The 19,711-nt window shown below is 42.8% G+C and overlaps 1 protein-coding gene across 1 annotated transcript; it reads left to right on the top strand.

Moving 5' to 3' along the window:
* The first annotated feature begins 6,724 nt into the window (after window positions 1–6,724).
* LOC118797678 (mucin-17-like) lies at window positions 6,725–19,167 on the top strand. The gene is made up of 2 exons (XM_036556953.1): window positions 6,725–6,756; window positions 10,362–19,167. The coding sequence occupies exons 1-2, from the start codon at window positions 6,725–6,727 to the stop codon at window positions 19,165–19,167; spliced, it is 8,838 nt and encodes a 2,945-aa protein (XP_036412846.1).
* Window positions 19,168–19,711: the final 544 nt, after the last annotated feature.

Here is a 19,711-nt window from a genome sequence, read left to right as displayed (position 1 = left end):
AATCTCTCTTAAGTTGGCATATTTCTGCATTCACCCATGGGTTTTTATGAGTATGTGAGTTTTTCTTCCATTTGACTGGAGCGAGATTGTCAAGGGTTTCCCGTAATCTAGCACTTAGATCGGAGACTAGATCATCACAGTATGGAGTCAGATCTGTATTTGCTGAACTATTATAAACAGTTTTAAACTTCTCAACTGTTTCTGAGTCAATATAACATGTTTAAAGTAACTTTCAGGTACTTTCTTCTTTACTACTATATTGATTTAAAAGAAAATACAGAAATAATCTGATACAAAAAAATCTGAGATTTGGGACACATTTGTGTTTAAACCTTTGACCAGATCCAGGATGTGACCGAGCTTGTGGGAAGAGCTGCCCACGCGCTGCTTCAAATCAAATGTCTCTAGAAATACAGACGTATCATTAAAAAGGTTGATTGCAACTCTCAAAAGACATAAATTCACCAATAGTAGTACTTTTGCAGCTAAAGTCACTATTATAAATGCAGGCCTCTCCTCCTCCTCGTCTGCCTGTCTTACTGTATGCATAAATCTGTAGTTTTCAGGTGCAGCTTCAAGTAGAGTTGCTGTGCCGTTATCACTGAGCCATGTTTCCGACAGAAATATAAAATCCAGCTTATGCTCTTTAATAAGATCTTGAATCAGCAGTGTTTTGTTATTTAGTGACCTTATGTTGAGCAGAGCGAGGTTTAATTCTCTGCTAATTACACTATGTGTTTGGGGGGAACTGGTTAAGGTCTACGCGAATTAAATCATTGGGGTTTTGACTGCGCACTATTTTCTTTGATTTTTTTTATTTTCCCGGGTTTGATGACTCTAATGACATTTTTGGAGCAAATTCTCCCTACACAGCTAGCAGTAGCTTAGTATTACGACAGCAGAGACAGAGGGGAATGGTAGAAATTAAGCAGGCATGGTCTATATCATTAAAGGCACTTACCTGTCTGCTGTTAATACTACTTACCCGTCCATTGTCTAGTACTGTTAAGTCCAGTCAGGCCTGGCGTAGCACTTTCTCGATATTCTCGGACAGGATGACCGCCCTGCGGTGGCTCGGGTGTAGTCCGTTCTTGTGGTAAAATGCCAGTTGCTTCCAGAAAACACTCCAGTTGCTCACGTAGCCAATGCCGTTGTTTTTACACCAGCCTTGGAGCCAGCAGTGCAGCGCTTAGAGCCTGCTGAACACCTCACTTCCTCTCTGGTAGGTGGGCAGTGGTCCTGAGATGACAATCCTGGTCTTGGTTCTCTTCTTAAGGGTGTCTAGAAGTAATCTGAAATGCTCCTTGAGGACTTTGCTCTGACGGGATAAGATGTCATTCACCCCCGCATGAATTACCACGGTGCCGACGTCCCCGAGTCTTATATTATAACAACACTCTCCTGACTCTCTCTCCGAGGCACTTAAACAGGCAGTGAGCTGAGGGCTTTGAACTGGTTACTGGAGGTGAAATTCAGTGGGGGGAGAAATTGGTGAAAACCTTCTCCTCCCGCGGCTACACTGGCGTTCCCAGCCCTGCTCTGGTGTGGGCGTGAAGATGGGCAATCTCGGTATTAACTGTGATAGTAGCGCCTCTATCTGGCGGAGTAGAAGTAGCCACCAGGCTTGACCCTGAAACAGCCATGTACGACGTGTCCTGGGCTGCTCCCAAAAAGGTTTTCCACTCGTGGAGCTCGGTCTGCCGCTTCAGGAGAGCCCTAATCCGCTGCTGCAGCTCCTTGCTCAGCATCCAGAGCTCACGTTCAGTGGCGGCCGCCATTTTGTCAGCGTACAAACAAAGAAACAAAGACTAGTTAAAACTGAAAACAAAAAGGTAAGAGTAAAGAAACAAGTTACATAATAAACAATAAATAAATGTTCAGTTAAAGAAAGTAACTTGAAAGATTAATAACAAGACAAAAGAGCAAAAATAACAATCAGTGAAGGGCAAACCCAAATGTGCGAAACATGCGGCCTGTTTAGTCAAAGATGGCTTCAGCCTTGCACATGGGCTTGGCAGGCACTGGGGCAATACTTTGCAATGTAACAATGGAGAATACAGGCTTATACACACAGTTCTACAGGTGAAGACAATCATTATTCCGGTGACTTGGATCTGCTAGTTGACTGGTGATTGGTTGACGGAGACATACGACCTACTGAAGGATCTTGGGAATTAGAAATGGAGTGAGAGTCCGACTGAGAACCAGTAAGCATGACGTGGAGTATTATTAAGCTAATTAAATGAATGATTCATATGGTTGCACAACTTAAGTCTTATATAACTGAAAAATGGTTAAAAAAAATCTGCTTTCAAAACTGGATTAGTTTTAGTTCCCAAAAGATTAAGTGCTATTAATGCAACGTAACACAATGGTAAATGTGCTCCTGTCCCAACTTTTTTGAATGTGTTGCAGGCAATAAATTTAGCATGAGTGTCTATTTACAAAAAACAAAGAATTTCATAAGGTAAAACATAAAATATTGTGTTTTTCAATTTAGTTTAGGTCAAACAGAATTTACTCATCAAATATTTACTAATATGTCTATAGATTGGTTAAATAAAAGCTGTGAACTGTTGCTTGTGAGTTCAGTACAGTGAATGTCTTGTTCAATGTGTGGAAAATGGGTTGCAAAGCAGATGTTAAATAATGGCAAAAAGGAGTGATTGGATTTGGGCGTGCCAAAGAAATAGCTGAATTTGTAGGTGTATCGAAGCGTGCGGTCATACGGGTCTACCATCAGTGGCAAAAATCCCTGTCTACAGGACATTCTCGTCAGAATTGTGGCCGAAAGACGAAACTGATGGACAGGGACCACCGGTCTGTTTCGCAGCTTATGAATATAAATCGCTTCATTTCCAGCCAAGAATTGCCTTTGCCTACATCGAGCTGCTGGACAACCAAGTTTTGCCTTTTGCTCATCATCTTACCAAGGAACATAACATTCCTACCCCAAAATGGCAAATCTCGCATTCACAGGGCTGCAGATGTGACTGATTGGCATGATGAACATTCAAGAGCATTCACACATCTAGACCGGCCAGCAAACCCCCGGATTTGAATCCTCTTGAAAATCTATGGGACTTTTGAGTCTCGGTTCCTCTCAGCTTTCTTTCCTCATTCTCATAGGGAGGTTCTCCTTTTGAGTCTCGGTTCTTCTCAGCAGTCCTTCCTCATGCTCATAGGGAGGTTCTCCTTTTGAGTCGTGTGTCCTCTTAGCGATCCTTCCTCATGTTCTTAAAAAGTTTGCTTCAGGACCACTGACTCATGAAGTTCTGTATATATTTCAACACATTAAAGTAACACAGACCCTCTAAACAGTCCCCAAAAAAAAAAACAAAAAAAAAAAACTTTCAACTCCTCTTGAGGTCTCAGCACATTTTCTTTGGGGGTTATATTGTGGTCCATGCATTTTGCTCTATGGAAAAAGAACAACATCATATATTCACATTATATAAAACAGAAAACATAAGTCATTATATGAAAGCACATCTATTTTTCACTGAAAGTGCAACAAGGAAATGATTTGCATATGTTATTGTAGTTGACACTCCTTAGTTAATGAAGTGGTAGGTTTTGAGTCACAGGGAAACATTCTGTTTGTTATAAATAACAAAAGACACACTGGCAGCTACATCAACTTGTTTTTAAAAAAAGTTGCCACACAAATCTAATTTATGCATACTTGTAAGTGTAAGAGTGGTTGGTGCAGGTTGGCACTGTTCAGTGAGTGCTGAAAGGAAAGGTCTGAGGGGTGAGCAGGTATAGCAGGGTCGACTGATTGATGCTGCATATGTCCCACTGCAGCCCTGCCCCTCCCTGCACACTTAAGCATCTACTACTTGCATCCTGCTTCATTCACACCTGTATACCTTACCACAGGTAAGCACATTTCTTGTGTCACTCTGTGCACAATTATATTCTAAATATTAGATTTTTCAATAATAATTGTGATTTAAATTATAATATTATATAACTAACTATTATACACAAGTGACCACTAGGTATATACTGTGTTTTGAAAATTTGTATTTACTTAGATTTTTAAAGATGTATGGCATTGGAAGGAATACTTCTAGGCGAGCGATACATTAAATGCAAATAGATTTTAAGATCTCATTTACAAAGAAAATTACTGATACAACGACCCAACATGATGATACACGGGCATTTTGATGTCTTTTTTAACCCTTTGCTGCATGCTGTTGCCATATTGCAACTTGCAATTGCAATTTTTTTTCCTACATTTTTTGTCTGACCCCAATATAAAAGTCATATTTCTTTGCAAAACTGAAAGCTTTAACCTGCAATATTGTCTGATCACATGCAGTTTTGCAGTCTATATTTTTTTTGTCAAAAATACATGACATGGTGAACAGATTTCCCAATATGTTGTGTAATTTAACAATTGTGCATAACAAAATCAGGAAAAGTTTAAATTCAATCTGTGGGACAGTAGAGCATAAAGATAAAAATACAGATAAATAAAACCTGTTTAGTTGATATAGGTTATATATAAAGTGCTAAAATATTATTGTTGCCATAAGGAATTGGAAAAATAAATGAATACACTACAATAGCTTTTCAAAACTTTTTTGTCATATGGCAACAAAATGCGAAGTAAAACCCTAAATGTGTTTTTTTTCCTTCACTTTTGAATATTTTTGTTTATTATGCCATTTACAATAAGAAAAATTCTGAAAACATTTATGATTTTCACAATGTTTGCAGTAAAGGATTAAATAGAGCCTACTCTGCAGTATAATATTAGGAATGTCAAAAATGTTGAGGACAAACTAAAGATCAAGATGAACATCATTGTGTAAACATTTTACATTATTGTACACACTTTCTGTACTGAAAATGTCCATTTTCTAGTAGACAGATTCATTATAGTAATGTTGGGTTGATAAACCAGACACTCGTGGATATACAATAAACCATAAGGTTTAATCAAAGGAGGATTATCCAAAAGAGCAGGGTTAACACCAGACCAGGTCAGAAACCAGAATAACAAAACATGATACATGGGATCAGGTGGAAAGCGTAGAGAGTAAACAGGCAAGAGTCTAAACCAAAAAGTAAGCAAACAGGTAATCTTACCCAAAAGGATTTGGATTTGGGAACCTTACATTGGGAACACATGGATTTTGGATTTGGGAACCTTACAATGGGAACACATGGATTTTGGATTTGAGAACCTTACAATGGGAACACATGGATTTTGGATTTGGGAACCTTACATTGGGAACACGTGGAGCATGATGCGACAAACTGATGAAGATCACGCAACAATTTTTCCCACCAGTAACAAGAAGAAATGAGTTGTTGTGTATGAGTTTCACCAGGATGTCCAGGAGAAAGAGTGAGCCCAGGTTATAATGCAATCACGAAACTGACTACATACGTATCTCTTGTTGGCAGGACACCACTTTGAGAGCTTTGTCAATATTTTCATCTATTTCCCAACAAATTGGTGCTGCAATTTTCTTGGGAGGCAACATGCTCTCTGGTGTGTCCTTGATAGGAGTCTCCTCACTAACACATTCTTGACAGGGCGTCTGCTTTACCATTACCTGTACTGGGTCTGTAAGTAATGGAAAACTGAAAGTGACTAAAAACCACAAGGACCAACGAGTCTGACAGGGATTAAGCTATTTAGCTGAATGAAGATATTCCAGATTCTTGTAATCGGTGAGAACTAAGCATGAGCATGTAGCTCCCTCTAACTGGTGACAATTCCCTATTCCAATGCCATAATTATGTACTGCTGGTATGAGTTTGTGTGAGTAGAACACAATAGGATGTATCTTAAGAGGGGAACCTACGTGTTGGGATAGAACAGCTCCCACCCCAGAAGCATCAACCTCTGTAACAAATGGTTTAGAAGGGTCTGGATGTTGGAGAATGGGAGCTGAGGTGAACGGTGACTTTAAGGTGTTGAATGCTTTCTCAGCTTGGGGTTTTTTTAGCATTATCCTGAAGAAGGGCAGTTAATGGGGCAGCGATACAACTATAACCACAAATAAATCTGTGATAAAATTTCATGAAGCTAAGAAAACGCTGCAAACCTTTGAGAGAGGTAGGTACAGGCCAATTCAAAACTGCCTCGACCTAAGAGTCATCCATAGTGACTTCATCAGAACTTAATATAAACCGAAACAATGCGAATGGCAAATGAAATTCACATTTCTCGCCTTTGTTCTAGCCCTATGTAGGCTGTAACAAATCTAACTAACATTTCTCTTAGGATGTCGTTGATGAAAGCTTGAAAGCCAGACCGAACAGCATTATTACTAATTATTTGTAGTGCCCTCTAATGGTAATGAAAGCAGTCTTTCACTTATCACCCTTCCTAATTCTAACAAGGCTGTATGCACTACACAGTTCCAATATAGTGAAGATGGTAGCACATCTAAGCTGTTCTAAAGTTACCAGAACTAAAGGCCCAGGATAAGGATAACTTCTAGTGACCTGATTAAGACCTGTGTAATCAAAACTGAGCCCACCATCCTTCTTTTTCACAAAGAAGCCAGCATCTGCTGTTGAGGTAAAAGGATAAATAAATCCCTGCGCTAGAGCCTCCTCAACATTTTTCCCCATGGCCTTCACCTCTGCTTGCGTAAAAGGATATATTCCAGATCTAGGAGGAATAGCACCCTCAATAAGCTAGAGACTGCTGGATAAAATTGCCTTCGGCTCCAAAGTCAAAGGCTGAAAAAGCATGAATAGAATTGAGGCAGCACAGGGTCACAGGTAACGAACAATTTTGTAACCAACCCCTTGGTGGGAGCACGTTTTCCTGGGGTTGGTGCCTGAGATCTAAAGTGTGATCAGTAACGTATACTAAATTACAAACACCAACTTCTGTATTTAATAAATATGTTTTGAACACACCACGTATTGAAGGGATGTTTGTGAGTTCACACCCATCTGAGGCTGAAAGTTTCATTTCCTGAAAGCTAGGAGGAACTGTATGACTATTTATGACTGTATATGCATATGTTAATACATAGTCATAAATACAGTAATACAGTTCCTTCTTGCTTTTAGGAAATTAAACTTTCAGGCTTTAGACGGGTGCAAACTCACAAACATCACTTCAATACACAGTGAATTCAAAACAAATCATTTTAACTTCAGAAATGTCTCATCTTCTGGCACCTTCATCAGAACACAGAGCATCCTGTCTGTATATGTTGACAAGAATCCCATATGGAAAAAAATATGTGGACATATATTTTTGTATATTTGAAATACATGAAAAATACATTGCAATCCATACTAAAATACCATGAATTCAAACATTAAAATGTTTTTCAGAACATATTGCAAAATTAAGCAAAAAAATGTTCAAATTCATTTATTTTAAAGTATATGGGGATATACTGCACATAGAAATGTACCATACAAAAGTGAATGTATTCATCAAATATGTTTGAAAATGTATGAAAATATCCCATTGATTCCATTGTTTATTTTCTGATTTTCTCAGTATTTTCTCAGTAACTCTGACGGTGACTTGGCAGGAATTAGTTGTCATTGAATCATGCTGTAGGGAATCCATGGCTCCAAATTATGTTAAAAGAACAAGAGTAAATGAACTGACAACAATCTTTCCAGTGATGAAGGCAATATGTTATTACACTGTAAAAAATGCTGTAAAAGTTATTGCTAGTAAGGTACTGTAGATATGCATTACTGCGTTGTGCTTTTCTTTACAATTCCCTAAGTTCTACATATTAACCAGGCAATTATGAGGAACAAGCTCCAGATATTTATTTTGGGTAACACGATACCAAATTCCAAGACAGTCTAACTAAATTACACTGAAATGCCAAGTAGATTCTAGACATTCACTGGATTAGTGAGGCCTTCAGCCTGATTGAATGCATCAGTGAATTAGTGTGGTCTTCATGAGTGGAATCCAGAGCTTTGGCCCAGAAGGAACCCACTTTAACATGCTTGCAGTAAATTACAATGTCAGTGGTGATTTTTTTATAGTTCAGGTTTATGATTCTTTAGGTTTATGTTTCCAGGTTTATGATCTTTCCCAGACAGGGACTAAACCTAGTCCTCAGTAATATTTCTTTTCAATATAAAATCTATTTAGAATGCTGTGTAGTCCAGGGCTAGGCCTAATACCTGCTGAGGAAACCTACTCAGAATGTAATACTTGAAACATACTTGATGTGACTAAGATTATTCAAATGACATAGAATCTATTAGCCATCAATTGATCAAGGCATCAATTTCATTTTAATTAATTTATTCATTTTGTAAAATTCAGATGACAAATTAATGTGAGATTTGCCAGAAGGGCTTTGTTTTTTGTATCTTTTTTTTGTGGGTTTTGGTTTTTGTGCTAAATAAAACAGAAATGGCTGTTGAGTCAGCTTATTGAAAGGGCTTTGTCAGGCTCAGACAGAATTCAGACGCTCACAAACCACGCTTAGGTAAAAAGGGTTTATTAACAAAGGGAGAATCCGTAATCAAGGTCAGCCAGTCCAATGTCAAAAACCAGTACACCAAAACAGGAAATGTGAAGAGAGTCCAAAAAGCAATGTCCACAAAACAGAAACAGGGTCAAACCAGAACTTACAACAATACTGAGAGGGCAAGGCAAAAAGGCAAGGTCAAAGAAAACAAAGCAAGATTCATGCACAAAATAGCAAACAGACAAAATGGAAGGCTCAGTAAGGCTCTGATAACAAAGCCATTACTTAGCACTGAACTAAGCTAAAGCTAAAGCTTATATACTAACAGGTAAACAAAACAAAGAACAGGTGAGAGCGATCAGTAGTCAGGTGAGGCAGAACATTAGAGAGTCATGTGATCGGGAGTGGGGTTCTGGGAAATGGAGTTTGGAGGCTGGGAGGCAGAGACAGTGGGAACGGAGGGAAGCGTGACAGGCTTCCTTACATTTGCATTTTCTCTCCCGTTTCCTTTAGGATTAGTGAACAATGAGCTGTTGACAGTTTTGAAACTAAAATGAGAGGAAACATCATCAGCAGCAGAGCTTTCATCCTTTCTGCTCTCTGGATAGGTGAGAAACATCAGCCAACATTTTCACTTCATCAAACAGGGACAAATGCAGTAAAGCTGTCCTGGGTGGTATGAATCAACAGAGCAAGTGAAAGTCACAGGATATTTGTCATGAATGTAAAAATAAGAATGTAGAGACACTCTAAATTATCACAAATAGTAATGACATTTTTTCTGCCTAGGATGCTGGTCAGTTCTGGTCAGAGCACAGGTAAGACCATCTCTCTGTCTAAATGTCTATCTAAACGTAAAAATGCTTTTATTACATGTTCATATACTTAACATGAAGAATAACTAAATAAAGGCAAACTGTACAAGTCATATTTTTGTTGTGCTTTCTTTCAGTGCAATTCAACCACTGGCAATGGTAAGAGTAGTTAAACATTTAATAAAGCCACTAATACTGCTAAAACTGTTATAATAGGATTTTATAATGGGTGAGGAATCAGTGAAAACATATAGCCAAGATTTTTTTAATATAAATTTTGCAAAAAATGTTTAAAATATAAATTCCATTAGATTGTCAGCTAGGTTCTACAGAATTGAAAAATTGATTAAAGATTCATCAGAGGGACGTTTTATCCCAGGTAGAGGGGCATTTTTCTGTGTATTTGTGGTATAAAAACAGAATTAATTGGCATTCCGTTTTAGTTATTTGCAGGTTTATTCATCATCATCCTGTACCTGTTAGTTTTACAGTAAAATGGTCATTACTCTTAAGGGGCTTTTCCACCTATTTTGCACTGTACAGGTCATGTTTCTGATATGAGAATTTACCCTTTGTTGAGTCCCTTTCCTCTTGATTACTGTTGCTATGTCAGACAAGCCTTTGTCCATGTTGAAGGTTGTGATCTCTCACCATAGGAATAGAATCATGAAGACAGGCCAATTCCTAAAGATCACAGTTAAAAAGGGAGAGGCCTCATCAAATAAGTTTGGCACACATAGATGACATCAATATAATAAGCATACCATAGAACAAATAGTTTAACTTATATTTGAGCTATTTTTGTAGAGTAAATGGTAACTTAACCTTCTAATTTTTTATGGAGTTTGACCACCACTGGTGTTTTCTATATTACTGTGAAACAGTTTAAATCACAAACAATGAAATGCATTTGTAATAGTTAAAAAAAATGTATAACCACCCCAGGAACATTGAGTCCAGTGACATGCAGTCCAGACTCCAGGTGCGTGATCTTTTTTGTTTTTGATTTGTCAAAATATTGAATGGTATTTTATGTCAATTTTCATGTTTTTGATCACAATTTCTATGACACAATTTCTAAGTACAGTGTCTGTACTTCCATTGTCAGTACAACAACTGGTTATGTCATCAACACCAGTGTCAGTGCCACTGCCAGTCCAAACAACAACAACCCCATTGCTAATCTCAGCACTGCCACTCGTAACACCACAACTGGAAATGTGGACATTACCAGCATCAGTGCCAACACTGCAAGCCTCAACACCAATGTCACTCCAGCTGCCAGTGTCAGCACCACCCTCACCATGGCTAATGTCAGCACTGCCACTAGAAACACCACAACTGGCAATGGCGATAACACCAGCATCAGTGCCACAACCGCAATACTCAACACAAGTATCACTCCCACTGCCAGTATAAACGCCACAATGACCTTTGCTAGTGTCAGTACTCCCATTGTCAGTACCACAACTGGTTATGTCAGCAACACCACTGTCAGTGCCACTGTGGCAAGCCAGAACACCACTGTCAGTCCCACTGACAGTCTAAGCAACAACAACACCATTGCTAGTGTCAGCACTGCCACTCATAACACCACAACTGGCAGTGTGGACATCAACAGCATCAGTGCCAACACTGCAAGCCTCAACACCAATGTCACTTCCACTGCCAGTGTAAAAACTACTATCACCACTGCTAGTGTGAGTTCAGCCATTGTCAATACAACAACTGGTAATATCAATAACATCAGTGTCAGTGCCAATACTGCAAGCCAGAACAACACTGTCAATCCCACTGCCAATCTACACATCACCACCACTGCTAGTGTCAGCACTGCAACTTTTTTTAACACCACAAATGTCGACAACAACACCATAACTGCGACCACTGCAAGCCTCAACACCAAGGTCACATCCACTGCCACTATCACCATTGCTAGTGTCAGCACAGCCCCACTAAACATCACACATAGCAACGTCAATGCCACCATCAGTGCTACGAATGCAAGCGCCTACACCAATGTCACTCCGGCTCCCAGTGGTAACACCACCCTCACCATTGTTAATGTCAGCACTGCCACTCTTAACACAACAACTGGCAAGGTGGACATCACCAGCATCAGTGCCAACACTGCAAGCCTCAACACCAATGTCATTCCAGCTGCCAGTGTCAACACCACCCTCACCATTGCTAATGTCAGCACTGCCACTAGTAACACCACAACTGGCAATGGCCATTACACCAGCATCAGTGCCACCACTGCAATACTCAACACGAGTGTCACTCCCACTGCCAGTGTAAACGCTACCATCACCATTGCTAGTGTCAGCACTGCCACTCATGACACCATAACTGGCAATGGCAATAACACCAGCATCAGTGCTACAACTGCAATACTCAACACAAGTGTCACTCCCACTGCCAGTGTAAACACCACCATTGCCTCTGCTAGTGTCAGTACTTCCATTGTCAGTACCACAAATGGTTATGTCAACAACACCAGTGTCAGTGCCACTGTGGCAAGCCAGAACACCACTGTCAGTCCTACTGCCAGTCTAAGCAACAACAACACCACTGCTAGTCTCAGCACTGCCACTCGTAACACCACAACTGACAATGGCGATAACACCAGCATCAGTGCCAACACTGCAATACTCAACACGAGTGTCACTCCCACTGCCAGTGTAAACGCCACTACCGCCTTTGCTAGTGTCAGTACTTCCATTGTCAGTACCACAACTGGTTATGTCAACAACACCAGTGTCAGTGCCACTATGGCAAGCCAGAACACCACTGTCAGTCCTACTGCCAGTCTAAACAACAACAACACCATTGCTAGTGTCAGCACTCCCACTCGTAATTCCACAACTGGCAGTGTGGACATCACCAGCATCAGTGCCAACGCTGCAAGCCTCAACACCAATGTCACTTCCACTGCCAGTGTAAACACTATTATCACCACTGCTAGTGTGAGTTCAGCCATTGTCAATAACACAACTGGTAATATCAATAACATCAGTGTCAGTGCCAATACTGCAAGCCAGAACAACACTGTCAATCCCACTGCCAATCTACACATCACCACCACTGCTAGTGTCAGCACTGCAACTTTTTTTAACACCACAAATGTCGACAACAACACCATGACTGCAACCACTGCAAGCCTCAACACCAATGTCACATCCACTGCCTCTATCACCATTGCTAGTGTCAGCACAGCCCCTCTGAACATAACACATAGTAACGTCAATGCCACCATCAGTGCTATGACTGCAAGCGCCAGCACCAATGTCACTCCGGCTCCCAGTGTCAACACCACCCTCACCATTGCTAATGTCAGCACTGCCACTTTTAACACCACAACTGGCAATGGCGATAACACCAGCATCAGTGCAAATAATGCAATACTCAACACAAGTGTCACTCCCACTGCCAGTGTAAACACCACCATTGCCTTTGCTAGTGTCAGTACTCCCATTGCCAGTACCACAACTGGTTATGTCATCAACACCAGTGTCAGTGCCACTGTGGCAAGCCAGAACACCACTGTCAGTCCCACTGCCAATCTAAGCAACAACAACACCATTGCTAGTGTCAGCACTGCCACTCGTAACACCACAACTGGCAGTGTGGACATCACCAGCATCAGTGCCAACACTGCAAGCCTCAACACCAATGTCACTCTGGCTCCCAGTGTCAACACCACCCTCACCATTGCTAATATCAGCACTGCCACTCGTAACACCACAACTGGCAATAGTGAGAACACCAGCATCAGTGCCACAACTGCAATACTCAACACAAGTGTCACTCCCACTGCCAGTGTAAACGCCACCATCACCTTTGCTAGTCTCAGCACTGCCACTCGTAACACCACAACTGGCAATGGTGAGAACATCAGCATCAGTGCTACAACTGCAATACTCAACACAAGCGTCACTCCCACTGCCAGTGTAAACACCACCATTGCCTTTGCTAGTGTCAGTACTTCCATTGTCAGTACCACAACTGGTTATGTCAACAACACCAGTGTCAGTGCCACTGCCAGTCCAAGCAACAACAACACCATTGCTAGTGTCAGCACTGCCACTCGTGACACCACAACTGGCAGTGTGGACATCACCAGCATCAGTGCCAACACTGCAAGCCTCAACACCAATGTCACTCTGGCTCCCAGTGTCAACACCACCCTCACCATTGCTAATATCAGCACTGCCACTCGTAACACCACAACTGGCAATAGTGAGAACACCAGCATCAGTGCCACAACTGCAATACTCAACACAAGTGTCACTCCCACTGCCAGTGTAAACGCCACCATCACCTTTGCTAGTCTCAGCACTGCCACTCGTAACACCACAACTGGCAATGGTGAGAACATCAGCATCAGTGCTACAACTGCAATACTCAACACAAGCGTCACTCCCACTGCCAGTGTAAACACCACCATTGCCTTTGCTAGTGTCAGTACTTCCATTGTCAGTACCACAACTGGTTATGTCAACAACACCAGTGTCAGTGCCACTGCCAGTCCAAGCAACAACAACACCATTGCTAGTGTCAGCACTGCCACTCGTAACACCACAACTGGCAGTGTGGACATCACCAGCATCAGTGCCACCACTGCAAGCAACAACACCTCAGTCGCACCCACTGCCAGTTTCAACACAACCATTACCATTCTGAGTGTCAGCACTGCTACTCGAAACACCACAACTGGCAATGTGGATAACACCACTATCAGTCCCACAACTGCAATACTCAACACAAGTGTCACTCCCACTGCCAGTGTAAACGCCACCATCACCTTTGCTAGTGTCAGCACTGCCACTCGTAACACCACAACTGGCAATGGTGAGAACACCAGCATCAGTGCTACAACTGCAATACTCAACACAAGCGTCACTCCCACTGCCAGTGTAAACACCACCATTGCCTTTGCTAGTGTCAGTACTTCCATTGTCAGTACCACAAATGGTTATGTCAACAACACCAGTGTCAGTGCCACAGTGGCAAGCCAGAACACCACTGTCAGTCCCACTGACAGTCTAAACAACAACAACACCATTGGTAGTGTCAGCACTGCCACTCATGACACCATAACTGGCAATGGCAATAACACCAGCATCAGTGCTACAACTGCAATACTCAACATGAGTGTTACTCCCACTGCCAGTGTAAACACCACCATTGCCTTTGCTAGTGTCAGCACGTCCATTGTCAGTACCACAAATGGTTATGTCAACAACACCAGTGTCAGTGCCACAGTGGCAAGCCAGAACACCACTGTCAGTCCCACTGCCAGTCTAAGCAACAACAACACCATTGCTAGTCTGAGCACTGCCACTCGTAACACCACAACTGACAATGGCGATAACACCAGCATCAGTGCCAACACTGCAATACTCAACACGAGTGTCACTCCCACTGCCAGTGTAAACGCCACTTCCACCCTTGCTAGTGTCAGTATTTCCATTGTCAGTACCACAACTGCTTATGTCAACAACACCAGTGTCAGTGCCACTATGGCAAGCCAGAACACCACTGTCAGTCCCACTGCCAGTCTAAACAACAACACCATTGCTAGTGTCAGCACTGCCACTCATAACACCACAACTGGCAGTGTGGACATCACCAGCATCAGTGCCAACGCTGCAAGCCTCAACACCAATGTCACTTCCACTGCCAGTGTAAACACTATTATCACCACTGCTAGTGTGAGTTCAGCCATTGTCAATAACACAACTGGTAATATCAATAACATCAGTGTCAGTGCCAATACTGCAAGCCAGAACAACACTGTCAATCCCACTGCCAATCTACACATCACCACCACTGCTAGTGTCAGCACTGCAACTTTTTTTAACACCACAAATGTCGACAACAACACCATCACTGCAACCACTGCAAGCCTCAACACCAATGTCACATCCACTGCCTCTATCACCATTGCTAGTGTCAGCACAGCCCCACTAAACATCACACATAGCAACGTCAATACCACCATCAGTGCTACGACTGCAAGCTCCAACACCAATATCACTCCGGCTCCCAGTGTCAACACCACCCTCACCATTGCTAATGTCAGCACTGCCACTCGTAACACCACAACTGGCAATAACGATAACACCAGCATCAGTGCCAATAATGCAATACTCAACACGAGTGTCACTCCCACTGCCAGTGTAAACACCACCATTGCCATTGCTAGTGTCAGTACTTCCATTGTCAGTACCACAACTGGTTATGTCATCAACACCAGTGTCAGTGCCACTGTGGCAAGCCAGAACACCACTGTCAGTCCCACTGCCAGTCTAAACAACAACAACACCATTGCTAGTGTCAGCACTGCCACAACTGGCAGTGTGGACATCACCAGCATCAGTGCCAACACTGCAAGCCTCAATACTAATGTCACTCCAGCTCCCAGTGTCAACACCACCCTCATCATTGCTAATATCAGCACTGCCACTCGTAACACTACAACTGGCAATGGTGAGAACACCAGCATCAGTGCTACAACTGCAATACTCAACACAAGTGTCACTCCCACTGCCAGTGTAAACACCACCATCACCTTTGCTAGTGTCAGTACTCCCATTGTCAGTACCACAACTGGTTATGTCAACAACACCACTGTCAGTGCCACTGTGGCAAGCCAGAACACCACTGTCAGTCCCACTGACAGTCTAAACAACAACAACACCATTGCTAGTGTCAGCACTGCCACTCGTAACACCACAACTGGCAGTGTGGACATCACCAGCATCAGTGCCAATACTGCAAGCCTCAACACCAATGTCACTTCCACTGCCAGTGTAAACACTACTATCACCACTGCTAATGTGAGTTCAGCCATTGTCAATACAACAACTGGTAATATCAATAACATCAGTGTCAGTGCCAATACTGCAAGCCAGAACAACACTGTCAATCCCACTGCCAATCTACACATCACCACCACTGCTAGTGTCAGCACTGCAACTTTTTTTAACACCACAAATGTCAACAACAACACCATCACTGCGACCACTGCAAGCCTCAACACCAATGTCACATCCACTGCCACTATCACCATTGCTAGTGTCAGCACAGCCCCTCTGAACATAACGCATAGCAATGTCAACGCCAACATCAGTGCAACGACTGCAAGCGCCAACATCAATGTCAATTCCATTGCCAGTCTAAACACCATCACCACCATTGCTAGTGTCAGCACTGCCACTTTTAACAACACAACTGGCAATTTCAACAACACCAACATCAGTGCCACAAATGCAAGCCTCAGCACCACTGTCACTCCCACTGCTGCGTTCAACTCCACCATGGCTTTTGCTAGTGGCAACACTGTTATCACCACAAATGGGAATATCAATAACACCACCATCAGTGCCACCACTGCAAGCCAAAATATCACTGTCAGTCCTAATGCTAGTGTAAACATGACCATAACCACTGCAAGGGTCAGCACTGCCTCTATTAACACCACAAATGTCAATGTGAACAACATCACCATTGGTGCCACCACTGCAAGCCACAGCATCAATGTCCCTCCCACTGTCGGTTTCAATGCCACCATCCCTATTGCTAGTGGCAGCACTACCACTCTTAACACCACAACAGGCAATGTTGACAACATCACCATAAGTGCCACCACTGCAAGCCAGAGCACCACTGTCAGTCCCACTGCCAGGTTCAGCACCACTGTCACCTTTTCTAATATCAGTACTGCCCCTCTTAACACCACAACTGGCAATGTCAACAACACCACCATTAGTGCCACCACTGCAAGCCTCAACACCAGTGTCACTTCCAATGTCAGTTTCAACACCACTGTCACTATTGCTGGTGTCAGCACTCCCACTCTTATTACCACAACTGGCAATGTTGACAACACCACCATTATTTCCACCGCTGCAAGCCAGAACTCCACTGTCCATCCCACTGCAATTGTAAACACCTCCATCCCCATTGCACATGTCAGCACTCCCACTATGAACTCCACAACTGGCAATGCTGAGAACACCACTTTTAGTGCCAACACTGCATACCTCAACACCACCGTCAGTCCCACTGCCAGGTTCAACAGCACTGTCGTCTTTGCTAGTGATAGTACTGCTTCTGTTTACACCACAACTGGCAATGTCAACACCACCAACATCAGTGCCAGCACTACAAGCCAGAACATCACTGTTAGTCCCACTGCCAGTGTAAACACCACCATCAGTATTGAACATATCAGCAATACCACTCTTAACACCACAATTGCTAATGTGGAGAACACCACCATTAGTGCCACCACTTCAAGTCTCAAAATCTATGCCACACCCAGTGCCAGTGTAAACACCACAATCCCCTTTGCTAGTATCAGCACTGCCAGTGTTAATACCACAACTAGTAATGTTAACAACACCAATGTCAGTGCAAATATTGCAAGTCAGAACTCCAGCATTATTACCCCTGCCATTGTAAACACCACCATCACCATTGCTGATGTCAGCAGTGCCACTGTTACCTCCAGAACTGGCAATGCTAACACCACCATTAGTGCCACCAATGCAAGCCTCAACACCAGTGTCAGTCCCACTGTCAATTTCAACACAACCATCAATATTGCTAGTGGCAGCACTCCCACTCTTATTACTACAATTGGCAAGGTCGACAACACCACCATTATTTCCACCACTGCAAGCCAGAACACCACTGTCAGTCCCACTGCAATTGCAAACACCTCCATCCCCATTGCACATGTCAGCACTGCCACTATGAACACCACAACCGGCAATGTTGGGAACACCACCTTTAGTGCTAGCACTGCATACATCAACACCTATGTCACTACCACTGCCAGTGTAAACACCAACATCACCACTGCTAGTGTGAGGACTGCCACTGTTAACATCACACCTGGCAATGCCAACAACACTAGCATCAGCGCCACCACTGCAAGCCTCAACACCATTGCCACTTCCACTGCCAGTTTAAACACCACTATCACTATTGCTAGTGTCAACACTCCCACTTTTAACACTACAACTGGTAATGTGGACAACACCAACACCAGTGCCACCACTGCAAGCCTCAGCACCACCATCACTCCCACTGCCAGGTTCAACAGCACTGTCATCCTTGCTAGTGCCAGCACTGCCTCTGTTTACACCACAACTGGCAATGTCAACACCACCACCATCAGTGCCAGCACTACAAGCCAGAACATCACCTTTGCTAGTGCCAGCACTGCCAGTGTTAATACCACAACTAGTAATTTTAACAACACCAATGTCAGTGCAACTATTTCAAGTCAGAACACCAGCATTAGTCCCCCTGCCATTGTATACACCACCATCGCCCTTGCCACTGTCAGCCATGCCACTCTTAACACCTCCACTGGCAATGTCAACAACTCCACCATCCATGCTACCACTGCAAGCTACAGCAACACTGTCAGTCCTACTGTCAGCCCCATCATCACCATTTCTAGTGTCAGTACTCCCGTTGTCAATACCACAACTGGCCAAGTTGTCAACACCACCATCAGTGCCACCACTGCAAGCTTCAACACCAATGTCACTCCTACTGCCAGTGTAAAAACTACCATCACCATTGCTAGTCTTAGCACTAGTGACAACACCAGTCTCAGCACCACCAATAGGAGTCTCAACACCACACTTCCAAGCAAAAATACCCCTGTTCCCACTGATGCACCTACCATTGCCATTACCACAGCTGGAATTACCATTAGCTCTAACAATGCTACACCAGCCACCGTCACTACCAGCACTAGTGTCAGCACTGGTGCAAGTACCATCATCACCACTGGTGGAATTACCTCCTCTGCCACCATCACCAGTGTCACCACCACTACTCCCACTACCATGGCACCACAGATCATTTGTCAAGGTGTAAATAGGTAAACTATGTTTGTTGAAATTAAAAGTAAGATGATATTCCCGAAAAAGATTAATATAAGATTATTAAGTTTTCACAGTTATACACTCGAGAATCAGCTCTCGTCTGGAAGCGTACCTGCTGGGCTCTGCAACTTCAACATCTCTGAATATGCCTGTTCATCAGTGAGTTTTTGAATAAAGCAAAAATAAATAAATTCATAGGTTTGATCTTTTTAGGTATCAGGTTTTCAGTCATACACCTGCCTATATTCTTTCTTCTTCTTTTGTCTTTGCTTGTATGTTCTAGTCTCCTAAGGTTGCTGCTTTGTCCTCTGATGATCTCGTCACACTACTGACATGCAAACTGCCAAGCAGTGTGGTCTACTCTAAAGAAATTTGGATGCTTTTCCTCCAGAAGTTTGCAGCACCTCTCCCGGCAGCTCTGGATAAGTACTCCAGCTTGGTATGGGATGTTCACTTGTGTTGCAATAAAACTAAACATTTTGTCTGAATTGTACATTGAAATATCCACTGTCTCTTACAGACCCCCAGCATCTCTCTGCCTGAC

The sequence above is a fragment of the Colossoma macropomum genome, unplaced genomic scaffold (genome assembly GCF_904425465.1).
Source record: "Colossoma macropomum unplaced genomic scaffold, Colossoma_macropomum, whole genome shotgun sequence".
Taxonomy (NCBI): Eukaryota; Metazoa; Chordata; class Actinopteri; order Characiformes; family Serrasalmidae; genus Colossoma; species Colossoma macropomum.
The sequence above is the reverse complement of the archived record's forward strand: the minus strand, read 5'-3'. Positions and strand labels throughout refer to the sequence as shown.